This window comes from Bubalus kerabau, chromosome 8, assembly GCF_029407905.1.
Source record: "Bubalus kerabau isolate K-KA32 ecotype Philippines breed swamp buffalo chromosome 8, PCC_UOA_SB_1v2, whole genome shotgun sequence".
Taxonomy (NCBI): Eukaryota; Metazoa; Chordata; class Mammalia; order Artiodactyla; family Bovidae; genus Bubalus; species Bubalus kerabau.
In genome coordinates this window covers 121854729-121867876 of record NC_073631.1, presented here as the reverse complement: position 1 = coordinate 121867876, position 13148 = coordinate 121854729, and the positions used below count along the sequence as shown (strand labels likewise).

General features: G+C 47.6%; 1 protein-coding gene across 5 annotated transcripts in view; it reads right to left on the bottom strand.

Annotated features, from left to right (window-relative positions):
- UBE3C (ubiquitin protein ligase E3C) overlaps positions 1 to 9201 on the bottom strand; it is a 137550-nt gene extending 128349 nt beyond the window's left edge. For all 5 annotated transcript variants that reach the window (XM_055591381.1, XM_055591378.1, XM_055591380.1 and 2 more), the window contains exon 1: positions 8824 to 9201. In XM_055591381.1, coding sequence (XP_055447356.1) covers positions 8824 to 8889 — 66 coding nt within the window. In that variant the 5' untranslated portion in view covers positions 8890 to 9201. The remainder of the gene's footprint in view (positions 1 to 8823) is intronic.
- Positions 9202 to 13148: the final 3947 nt, after the last annotated feature.

Sequence of the window (13148 nt, the reverse complement as noted above, 5' to 3'; positions counted from 1 at the left end):
TCCAATATCAACCATAAATGGAGCATAACCTTTAATAACTGTGAATTACTGTACATCTGCAATTTATGTAATATTGTTCATTTAACTATACTTAAAAAAACCTGATGTAACAAATACTTAAAACACAATGGTTTGTTTTAAAGAAAGGAAAAAAAAAGCAGAGTACGTTACTTTGTGATTATCAACAAAGTGACTCTAAGGTTGCTATGAAAGGGCAAAAGACTCAAAAAAGCCAACACGATGCTGAAGAAAAATATGAACAAAGTCAGAGGACTAACACTACCCAACTCTGAGACTTACTTTAAAGCTCCAGAAATCAAGACAATGTGGCACTGGCAAAAACAGAGCCAAACAAACCAAAAAACCCCCAGACAGACAAAGAGATCCATGAACCAGAATACCAAGCCCAGAAACAGACACACAATTGAACCAACTGATCTTTGACAAGAGCAAAGACAATCCAATGGAGAAAGAACAGCTTTTCAACAAACGTGCTGAAACTGGACATTCACATGCCAAAACAGAAAAAACGGCACCCCACTCCAGTACTCCTGCCTGGTAAATCCCATGGACGGAGGAGCCTGGTAGGCTGCATCCATGGGGTCTCAAAGAGTCGGACATGACTGAGTGACTTCATTTTTTTTCACTTTCATGCATTGGAGAAGGAAATGGCAACCCACTCCAGTGTTCTTGCCTGGAGAATCCCGGGGACAGGGAGCCTGGTGGGCTGCCGTCTATGGGGTCGCACAGAGTCGGACACGACTGAAGCGACTTAGCAGCAGCAGCAGCAGACACAGACCTTAACACAGTTCACAAAAATTACCCCAAAATGGATCATAGACGAAAAGGTAAAATACAGAATTATAAAACTACTAGAAGTTAACACAGGAGAAAAGCCAGGTGACATTCTGTTTGGCATGACTTTTTTTAAAAAAGAATTTGATTTATTTTTTGGCTATGCTGGCTCTTTGCTGCTTCACAAGCTTTTCTCTAGTTTCGGCAAGTGGGGGCTACTCTCCAGTTGCCCCGCGTGGGCCGCTCACTGCAGCGGCTTCTCCTGTCGTGGAGCACGGGCTCTAGGGTGCGCAGGCTTCGGCAGCTGCAGCGCGAAGGCACAGCAGTTGTGGTTCCCGGGCCACAGAGCACAGGCTTAGCACTCGTGGCTCGTGGGCTTGGTCGCGCCGAGGCGTGTGGGACCCTCCCAGACCAGGGATCGAACCCATGCCTCCTGCATCAGCAGGCAGGTTCTTTACCTCTGAGCCGCCAGGGAAGCCCTGGCATGACTTTTTAGATGCAACACAAGACAATTCATGCAAGAAAAAAACTGATAAAACTGGACTTCACTACAATTAAGAACTTCTGCTCTGCAAAAGACAGTATTAAGAAAATGAGAAGAGAAGTTAAAAACTGGGGCAAGATATATGCAAAAAACACATCTGAAAAAGGAGTTCACATATACAAAATATATAAAAGTACATTAAAAATGTATGTAAGAAACTCTTAAAACTTAACAGTAAGAAAACAACCTGATTAAAATATAGAATAAAGACCTGAACAGACACCTCAACAAAGCAGCTAGATGGTAAGTAAGCACCTATGAAAAGACGCTCCGCGTCACGTGTCATCAGGGAAATGGGAACTAAAGCGGCGAGGCCCACCACACACCCACCAGAAAGGCCACATGTGAACCTCCAACACCAAACGCCGACAAGGACGTGGAGTAACAGGAGCCCCCACTGCTGGTGAAACGCAAAACGGGACGGCCACTCTGGAGAAGACGGCAACCACTGCGGTATTCCTGCCTGGAGGATCCATGGACAGAGGAGCCCGGCGGGCTGAAGATCATGGTTTTGCAAAGAGTCGGACATGCCTGAGGTGACTCGGCACGAACGCAGAGCCACTTTGGAAGACAGTTTTTCAGTCAACTACAAAACTGAACGCAATCTTATCAGACAATCCAGCAATCCCACTCCTTGATATCCACCCAAAGGAGTGGAACACCATATCCACGCAGGGCCTGCACGTGGATGTCGACGGCAGCTTTATTCACAACTGATGCTAAAACTTGGAAGCAACCGAGATGTGCTTCCGAAGGTGAAGGGACGAACGAACTGTGGTCCATCCAGACAACGGGGTATAATTCAACAACTGGGGAGGGGGAGAAGCTATCAGGCCACAACAGGGACTTCCCTAGTGGCCCAGTGGTTAAGCCTCCGCCTTCCAATGCAGGTGCAAGGGTTTGATCCCTGGTTGGGGGACTAAGGTCCCACATGATGTGGGGTGCATCCAGAAAAAAAAATTAGACCACAAAAGACATGGAACAACCTTAGAAGAAAATTCCTAAATTCAAGGAACCAGTTTCAAAAGATCAAAACCCACAGAATGTACAACACCTACAGTGAGCTCTGATATAAGCTGACTTAACAATAATGTATCAACATCAATCCATCAATTGTAGCAAATGTACCACGTAACAGCAAGATGGAGGAGATGAGACAGGAAACAAAGGCGCTGCAGAGAGGTAGTGTGTGAGAACTCCCTGTACTTTCCCAGCAGTTTTTTCTGCAAGCGTACAACTGCTCTAATAAAATAGTTTGCTAACAGAAAATAAGGTTTTAAAAAAATCAAGCTATCAAAGCTCACAAAAAGGCAAGGAAGAACCGTGCATGCATTTAAGCATGCTGCTAAGTGAAAGAAGCCAGCTGAAAAGACTACACACTGTACGATTCCAACTACACGACATCCTAGAAGTGCAAACCTACGGTGACAGGAAAAAGGTTGCTGGAGGCCAGAGATGGGGTGGGGGGGGGGGGGGCGGCGGCGCAGGGAAAGCACGGGATAAGGGAGATGAACAGGGAAAGCACAGGGCAACAAACTATGCTCTATGACACTGCAATGGAGGATACAAGTCATTATACACGTCAGAACCCACTTAATGCGACACAAAGAATGAACTTTAATGTATTGATATTGGTTTATCAATGCAACAAATGAACTGCACCAGGGCAAGATGTAGTGAACTTTCAGATGTACAAGGTGGATTTAGAAAAGGTAAAGGAACCAGATATCAAGTTGCCAACATCCATTGGATCATACAGAAGGCTAGTGCATTCCAGAACAACATCTACGTCTGCTTCATTGGCTAAACTAAGGCCTTTGACTGTGTGGATCACCACAAACTGTGGAAAATTGTTAAAGAGATGGGAATACCAGACCACCTGACCTGCCTCCTGAGAAATCTGTATGCAGGTCAAGATGCAACAGTGAGAACCAGAAACAGAACAGACTGGTGCAAAATTGAGAAAGGAGTCTGTCAAGGCTGTATATTGTCACCCTGCTTATTTAACTTCTATGCAGAGTACATCATGCGAAATCCTGGGCTGGATGAAACACAAGCAGGAACTGAGATCACGAGGAGAAACATCAACAACCTCAGATATGCAGATGATATGTGCAGAAAGAGGAACTACAGAGCCTCTTTTATCAAGAAGGTAAAAGAGGAGCGTGAAAAACCTGGCCTGAAACTCAACATTCAAAAAACTAAGATAATGGCATCTGGTCCCATCACTTCATGGCAAATAAAAGGGGGAAAAGTGGAAACAGTGACAGACTTTATTTTCTGGGCTCCAAAGTCACTGCAGGCAGTCAGTGCAGCCATGAAAGTAAAGACACTTGCTCCTTGGAGGAAAAGCTATGACCAACCTAGACAGTATGTTAAAAAGCAGAGACATCACTTTGCTGACAAAGGTCCATCTAGCCAAAGCCATGGTTCTTCCATTAGTCATGTACAGATGTGAGAATTGGACCATAAAGGCTGAGCACCAAAGAATTGATGCTTTTGAACTGTGGTGTTGGAGAAGACTCAAGAGTCCCTTGGACTGCAAGGATATCCAACCAGTCCATCCTAAAGGAAATCAACCCTGAATATTCACTGGGAGGACTGATGCTGAAGCTCCAATACTCTGGCCATCTGATGGCAAGACCCAACTCATTGGAAAAGACCCTGATGCTGGCAAAGACCTGATGGCAGGAGGAGAAGGGGAAGACAGAGGATGAGATGGTTAGATGGCATCACTGACTCAACAGACATGAGTTTGAGCAAACTCTGGGAGATGATGAAGGACAGGGAAGCCTGGTACGCTACAGTCCATGGGGTGGCTAAGAGTTGGACACGACTGAGAGACTGAATAACAAGGCAAGATGCTAATAACAGCAGATTTCTAAACCTATAATCAAATGACCTCTAAGATATTCTTCTATGCACTACTGAGAAAAGAAAAAAATACTGCCAATAACTGTGTCACGTTACCAAGCTGTACTCTGACTTCAGAAATACTAAGTGGAAACCATGGTGACTTAGCACCAGAGGAATCCAGTATACACTGACACACACAAACCCTCCCACCCACCGGGAATGCTTGCTTCCCACCCACCCTCGTTCGACCCTCCAAGACCAAGCCCACTAACTCTGTCCTTTCCCGAGTCAGCTCCAAGGGAAATCCAGAATGTGGTACTTACTCTCTCTATGGTTATTTAAGGTTTAACTACATAAGTCTTATCTCCCCAACAAGATTACAAGGAGGGCATGAACTTTTCCTTACAATGTTTCAGATCCTTCAAAGAACCTTCACAAATAAATATATTAAATATTCATTTAATTTGAAGGAAAAATTTATATTCACTCAAAAAGTGGCAACTATTCAGTTTCCACTAAGCTTAAGAAAGAAGAGAAAGGACTTAAGTTGCAGAGAAAGAGAATTAAAGAAAATAAGCAAATTTGGGTGCTCAGATATCATTTAGTTGTTAGGAAACAAAATCAAAACAACAATGAAACTACATACCCACCAGAACAACAGAAGAATTTTCATATTAAAAGGACTGACAATACTAAGTGCTGGCAAGAAGCGGAGCCCCTGAAACCCTCAGACGCTGCAGGTCTGCCTTCGAGGGGACAGGGCAGAGCGCACTAGAGCTAAACCCAAGTGCAATGTGCGGCCAGCACGTGAGAGCAGGTGTCCACCCAGAGACTCACACAGCAAACGTGGGCCAACTGTGCTACGTTCAGACAATGCATCAAAGTAAGACAATGGGCTCCACCTCTCAGAGCACTGAGCCACAAGAAGCCAGCTCCAAAAAGAGGGGACTGATTCCAAGCACAGGAAGCTCAACAGGCAGAATTACTCTGTGGTAATAAAGGTGAAAACAGGAGATATCTCTGGGTTGTTGTTCAGTCACAAAGTCATTTCAACTCTTTTCAACCCCATGGACTGCAGCACGCCAGGCTTTCCTGTTTTTCACTCTCTTCCAGATTTTGGTCAAACTCATGTCCATTGAGTCAGTGATGCCATGCAACCATCTCATCCTCTGTCATCCCCTTCTCCTCCTGCCCTCAATCTTTCCCAGCATCAGGGTCTTTTCCAATGAGTTGGCTCTTGGCATCAGGTGGCAAAGTACTGGAGTTTCAGCTTCAGCATCAGTCCTCCCAGTAAATGTTCAGCGTTGATTTCCTTTAGGGTTGACTGGTTTGATCTCCTTGATGTCCAAGGGACTCTCAAGAGTCTTCTGCAACACCACAGTTCAAAAGCATCAATTCTTTGGCGCTCAGCCTTCTTTACAGTCCAATTCTCACATCTGTATATGACTACTGGAAAAACCATAGCTTTGGCTAGATGAACATTTGTCAGCAAAGTGAAGTTTCTGCTTTTTAACATGCTGTCTAGGTTTGTCATAGCTTTTCCTCTAAGGAGCAAGCATCTTTTAATTTCATGGCTGTACTGACCATCCACAGTGATTCTGGAGCCTAGAAAATAAAATCTGTCACTGTTGCTACTTTTTCCCCTTGTATTTGCCATGAAATGATGGGACCAGATGCCATGATCTTAGTTTTTTGAATGCTGAGTTTCAAGCCAGCTTTTTCATTCTCCTCTTTTACCCTCTTGATAACAGAGGCTCTTCAGTTCCTCTTCACTTTCTGCCATTAGAGTGGTATCATTTGCATATCTGAGTTGTTGATGTTTCTCCTGGTAATCTTGATTCCAACTTATACCTCATTTAGTCCGACATTTCACATGATGTACTCTGCATAGAAGCTAAATAAGGAGGGTGACAATATACAGCCTTGAGCGAACGCCCTTCTCAATTTTTGAAGCAGTCCATTGTTCCATGTCTGGTTCTCACTGTTGCTTCCTGACCTGCGCACTGGTTTCTCAGGAAGCAGGTAAGGTCTGGTATTCCCATCTCTTTAAGAACTTTCCAGTTTGTTGTGATCCACACAGTCAAAGGCTTTAGCTTAGTCAGTGAAGCAGTAGACGTTTTTCTGGAATTTGCTTGCTTTTTATATGATGCAACGGATGTTGGCAGTTTGATCTCTGGTTCCTCTGCCTTTTCTAAATCTAACTTGTACATCTGGAGTTTCTTGGTTCACATATTGTTGTGCCCATCCTTGAATGAAACGTTCCCTATCTCTGGACAGGAGGGCTTGGAATGGAAGGATGCCGAAGGCAGCCTCTGGAATGCTGGGCACGTGATCTGATGGGACTGGTGGGCCCCAAGGTGTGTTCACATGTAAAAATCCTTCAAGCAGAACATACAGTTAATTCCCCACCCAGATTCCATCACCCAACCACTTGAGAGTTACTGATACCTCTCAGAAGAACTGCACTCTCACCCACGCCAGGGGCGGCCTGCAGACAATGAGTAAGTGATACAAGAAGGGGCAAGTCTGTGATGCCAGCTGCACTCCAAAGCTACCGGCGGGATTGGCTAAAGCTGGACTGCAACCCTGGTCCCCTGACCTCTGCTCTTCCTTCACTCCACTCGTACAAGGATTTCCTCCTCAGGCTTCTAGTGGATGGGGCCTAAGATACAGACACTTAATGTTTGTGCCTTGACTGTATGTTAAGTCTAAACCTCAAAGAAAAAGGGGATAAAAGGGGAAAGGAAAAAAAAAACCTGTTTCACACAGTTGAAACGCCAGATACACAATCTCCTCTTGAGATTCTGATTTTCCTCAGAGACGAGATGTGTTACCTGGTGAGAGAACAGGATCAGCACCCGATAGGATCTGCAGGGTACTCGTCGGTACTGAAGTCACAAGGTTGTACAGAACTGAAGGGACATGGATTCTCAGGCGGTGACCTACAGCCAGGCCACATGGCCGTGCAGTCACGCAATGGCTCTTTATCCCACCTGAAAACTAACTCTGGCCCACAGGGTCTTCAAGGCCCCTTCCAAGGGCAGAAATCCTTTGGTCTCACCTGGAATTTTCATGAATAGCCAAGCCCGAATATGGCCCATGCCAGCCCTGCCACACTTCAACACGTACCCTGTTCTGCAGCCAGCTACATTCAACCAATCACCATCTTGCAAAACCCAAAGCCTGAAAACTATCAACACGCTTCTCTTCCCAACTCGCTGCTGGGATCCCATCCTCCGCCCTCAGAAATGAGCACATACATACCCCCGTGTGTGCTCAGTCTTGTCTGACTCTTTTGTGACTCCATGGGTTGTAGCCCACCAGGCTTCCTCTGTCTGTGGAATTTTCTAGGCAAGAATACCGGATTGTGTAGCCATTCCCTTTTCCAGGGGATCTTCTTGACCCAAAGACTGAATCCAAGTCTCTTGTATCTTCTGCATTAGCAGGCAGATTCTTTACCACTATGCCACCTGGGAAACCCACATACACTCACAGTACAATTTAAAACAGGTATCTTTACACTGAGCAATCACTTTAGAGTCACAAGTCGACCCAGTCGCAAATGTAACAAACAATACGTTAGTATAGAAGAAAAAAATACACGAAGCATTTAAAGACCATTTTAGAAAACTATGTAGTAAACAGCTAATTATACTCACTTGAACTTTCCAAACACTCTAAGTAGGGAGGACCACACTTTATTTTCAGCCTGATAAAACTAAAACAGGCAGAAAAGGGATTCAGTCAAGTAGTGGAAAGCAAGCAAATGAAACAACGCTGATGCTGAGCTGCTTACCAGCAATTCCAGCCAATCAGCAGATGCCAGTCATCAGAGAGGACAGCAGAGTAGTCTGTCCACTCTTACTCTCAACTGCTATCCCAAGAATAACTGTCAATCCTAAAAGAAATCAACCCTGGATGTTCACTGGAAGGACTGATGCTGAAGCTGAACCTCAATACTTTGGCCACCTGATGCGAAAAGCTGACTCATTAGAAAAGACCCTCATGCTGGGAAAGACTGAAGGCGGGAGAAAGGGACGACAGAGGATGTGATGGTTGGATGGCATCGGGGAGATAGTGAAGGACAGGGAAGCCTGGCGTGTGGCAGTCCATCGGGTCATAAAGGGCTGGACAAGACTAACAACAAAAACAACTATCATAACAGAAAATAAGTTCTAGAGTCTCTCCAGAAATGTTTCCAAAGGGTTGCTGAAGAATAATTTTCATGCTCTTGGATTCAAACACACGGCCAAAGTCGAGGAGTACGCCTCAATTTCAGAGATTGTCGTCAAGAACGAACACATCCTGCTCACCTCCTACAACAGAGGAGAACTCCATAAAAGCAGTCACCACCAGATGTCAAGGCTGACAAAGTATCCAAAGCTCATTTCGGAAAGAAACACTGTGTCCCTGGCCCCGAGTTTTTCAGCATCTAAATGTGAAGGGCCGTCCACCCTCAGCATCCTCGCAGCTCCTGGGCGATCCCGGCGCACACGGCCCCGGCAACCATCAGCCTTCCTCCCGGACCCGGTGTGACCCTGGGGGTGACCCCGCCGCCGGGCCGGAGGGACGCACGCGCCCCGCCCCCGCCCGGCCCCGAGGCGCCGCCGCTCGCAGGCCGCTCTTACCTTCCGGCTCGCGCCTCCCAGGGACACCTTGGGCCTGGTTTTGAAGTCCCCCTCAAAACTAAACATCTTTACAGCCTATCCCATTGGGGGACCCGACCCAGAGAGCGCGGGCGGCGAGCGGGCGCCGGGGGAGTGCCCCGGCGGGGACGAGGCCGCGCCGGGCAGGGACCCCGCGCCCGCCGGCGTGCTGTCCGCTCGGCCTGCCCTGGGTGGGGGGGTGGCGACACAGGGGGCGGCCCTCGGCCACCGCCGCTCCCCTCATCCACGCCTCGCCGCCACTCCGGCCGAGCCCGAGCGCCAGCGGGGGCCGCGGACCCCTCACTCACACCCAGAGCGGCCGCTGTGAGGAAAGATGGCCGCCGCCGCCGCTGCTGTGCGCCGCCCCGTCGGCGTGCGCGCGCCCGGCACGGACGCCGCCGCGCCGCTCCCGGCGCCCGGCTCGCGTGCGCGCGCCCGTGTTGACGGCGCCGCGGAGCGTGGGAAGAACCCGCGGGGCCCGGCGCTTTGGCGGGAGGGGCGAAGGGCGGGGCCGGGGCCTTGAGGGGCGGGAGCTGGTGAGGGGCGGGGGCCAGGGGCCGGGGGAGGGGGCCAGGGGCCGGGGGAGGGGGCCAGGGGCCGGGGGAGGGGGCCGGGGGCGGGGCTGGGGCGCGTCGCTGCAGCGCAGGTGCGGGGGCAGGGAGCGCCCCCAGCAGGTGCTGCGGGGCAGAGGGCGCTGTCCAAGGGGTGCTGAAGCGTCCCGCGTGCACAGTGCTCCGGGGCCGGCTTCGTGGGCGCCTGCGTCCCGAAGCTGGACTCGGATTCCGTGTGTGCACTTTTCTGGGAAGCCGACTCCAGGCTTTTTGTAAGATACCAGGCTTGACTGATATGAGAGGGAAAGATCAGCTTTATTACTTAACGCCCTTAGAGAGTGCATCACTAAACGTTGTGACCTAGTTATGTGCGGACTTAGTACACACATATACACCTATATATCACACACGCACAGATAGAAGCATGTAGCACATACACAGCATGAAAGTATATCATGTACACATACATACTCTTACATAAATGTCAAAAGCACGTCAATATATACACAAGTACATATGTACATATATAAACATATACATACAAACGTATAATATATACAGAGAAATAGATATCGCATCAGATCAGATCAGATCAGTCGCTCAGTCGTGTCTGACTCTTTGCGACCCCATGAATCGCAGCACTCCAGGCCTCCCTGTCCATCACCAACTCCCGGAGTTCACTCAGACTCACGTCCATCGAGTCAGTGATGCCATCCAGCCATCTCATCCTCTGTCGTCCCCTTCTCCTCCTGCCCCCAATCCTTCCCAGCATCCGAGTCTTTTCCAATGAGTCAACTCTTCCCATGAGGTGGCCAAAGTACTGGAGTTTCAGCTTTAGCATCATTCCTTCCAAAGAAATCCCATACACACATATATACCAGATACATATATACATTTCATATACACGCAAGTAAAATCAAAATCGTAAAATCTAATACTTCCATTTCTATGCGAGATGCACTGTTTTCTTTTATTCTGTCCTCTTTTTTTAATACTAGCTGCAAACCACTAAGTACATTTCACAACCCTCTAATGGGTTTCAATCTTAGCTTGAAAAATTCTGCCATGTACATAGACAGACAGACACACAAACATATATATATATATATAATGAGAATTAGGTCACAATAGGATCAAAAAACTTTGAAAGTCAATGATAGTGTGGCTTCTCAGTTAATGTATAAGCTACTCTGATATGTCAAGAAATCCTTGATTCATCAAATATGTCCAAATTGTATCAATTTTTAAATTGTACAGATTTTGTAAATAAACTGTCACTTTTTTTGAACCTGTCAGATGACAAAGATTTAAAATATTGATAATATCCGTTCTGTGTCCTCAGTGAGTCTGCTCTGAGGTCTCAGGTTCTGCCCCAAATGAACTCTTCCAAGGTCCAGGCCACACGAGGAGCAGGGGACCATTTCACCAGGACACCAAACTTGGTTCTCCACTTCAGCTTTGTTGGTAATTAAGGGTATTTTTCAAATTTTCTGAATTGTCTATCTTAGCTTCCTATCATTGTTGTAACAAATTACCATAAACTTAGTGGCTTAAACAGCATGAACATATTGTCTTATGGTTCTGGAGGTCCGAAGTCTCTCTGGGCTAAAATCTAGGGGTCTACAGGGTTGCGCCCCTCCTGGGGATGGGACAGGCTATAATTTATTATCTCACCATTTCCCTGTAGTTTGGCACTTAGGCTAACTCCATTTTGTCGTTGTTAAAATTATACTTCAGGAACATGCTTGCATACAGGAATGAGTTCTTTCTGCAGGAAAGACACCCTAAAGCACTGCGGCTGGGTTGTAGGGCCGCAGGCTTAGCTCTGATGGGGTCTGTTCCCTGCTGCCCCCAGAGGATACACAGCCTCTCCTCCAGCTGTGTACATGCTGGCTCCAGAGACCCTGGAGTCGGTCCAAGAGAACATGTGTTAAATTAACACCAAGGCCACTGTAGGCCCGAGGCTGGAAATTCACTCCTTTTACCATCCCACGCTGTCCAGTGCAGTTCCTCAGATCTCGTGCAATGAGGCTAAGTGATCACAGTCAGAATCTCTGATGATAAAATACCAAGGTAATTCCAATGAATAAAGCGACGAAGAAATATACAGAAAATTTTGTCCCAAAGTGGAGATGGTAGTTACTGATGGGAGGAGACCTGACGTGGAAGGAGATGACTGGCAATGTTGTTTCTCAATCTGCATAGTCTTTCCAGGCTTGTCTTTAAAGTGTTGATATATGTTTAATATGCTTTCTATGTGTATAATAATTTTAATGATGAATTTCTTTCAGAAAAAGAAGTTTAATTATCTTTGTTCAGGCTGCTTTGATAGAATACCACAGACTGGGTGGCTTATGAAAAATGGAAATTTATCTCCCACAGTCTGGAGGCTGGAAGTCCCCGATCAGGCCTGGCGGATTCGGTGTCACGGAGGACTCACTTCCTGGCTGATCACTAGTGCCTTCCCTCTGTGTCTTCCTGTCGGGGAGGGGACAGGGAGCTCTGGGGTGGGGGCGTTGCTTTTACAAGGACCCTCATCCCCATTCAGGAGGGCTCTACCTTCGTGACCTCATCACCGCTCAACACCATCACACTGGAGGTTACGACTCAACACGTGAATTTAGGGTGAGGGGGACGCAGTCCGTAACATTCATTAATACAGCAGCAACAGTAAAATACCCTAAATTTAAACACATACTCCTCTTCCATTATCATATTTCAGGCAACATTAGAGGACAAAAATTAAATCTCTTTGCAAGATTAAATCCAGAGGTGAAAAGGTCCAAAAGAATCAAAATGTGAAAAAACGGACAGAAATGAAGGGAGAAATTGACGATTTGAGAATATCAGTTGTAGGCTTCAGACACCCACTTTGAATGCTGGCCAGAACATCTAGACAAAAGATCAACAAGCAATGAAGATTCTAAAGCCGCTCTTAGCAATTTGACCCCCAGACTGTGGGGTACGCCCGCTTCCCACAGCAGAGTGCCTCCTCTGCCCAGGGGTACCCGGAGCATACGCTGGGCCCTTCGGCAAAAAGTCAGAACTACAAACGGTGTCCTCCAACCACAGTGGGATGAAATCAGAGATTCTAGACAGGAAAAAACCAGGACTCTCACCAATGTGGAAATTAGCTTCTAAGTAGCCCCAGCATCAAAGAAGAAATCAGAAGGGAAACCAGAAGCGAGTGCAAATTGTCATGAGAGACGTGGCCCAGAGCAGGGGCTCAAGGGCATTTAAGAGGTGGGTGGAAAATTCTTAAAGTTCACAGATGAGCCGCGTGCAGAGTCGACGCAGCGAGCTCTCAGTTCCTATGAGGCGTGTAACCATTGCAGCATCCGGAGCAATGGGTCGCTTGCTCAAACACCTGGCAAACGCTGCTTTTCACAAAGTGGCCCCACACGCTGCTGCACTCTGCCCGCCACACTTTGCCATGGCCAGGCTGGCTGGAGGGCCGTTCTCTCCCAGTCCACGGATCCAAGACCCCAAATCTCTCCACGCTTCCCCAAGCCCTGCCTCCCTGTGCTGGATGCCCAGCTCAGCCTGTGACATTGGCTGACGGGGGCTCTGGGCTATTCCGAGGCGTGGTGGCCCTCCGCCTGTGGCCCCCACTGCAGAGGATTCCTGCTCCCCCACTACGGATCCAGCTGAGAGTCCCGAGCTAAAGCCTCTATGGGAGTTGCCGTGGGGTACCCAGGAACTCTTCCCTCTGTCTGTCCTCCACCCAACACAGTCCACACCGTGAGCTGAAGCCAG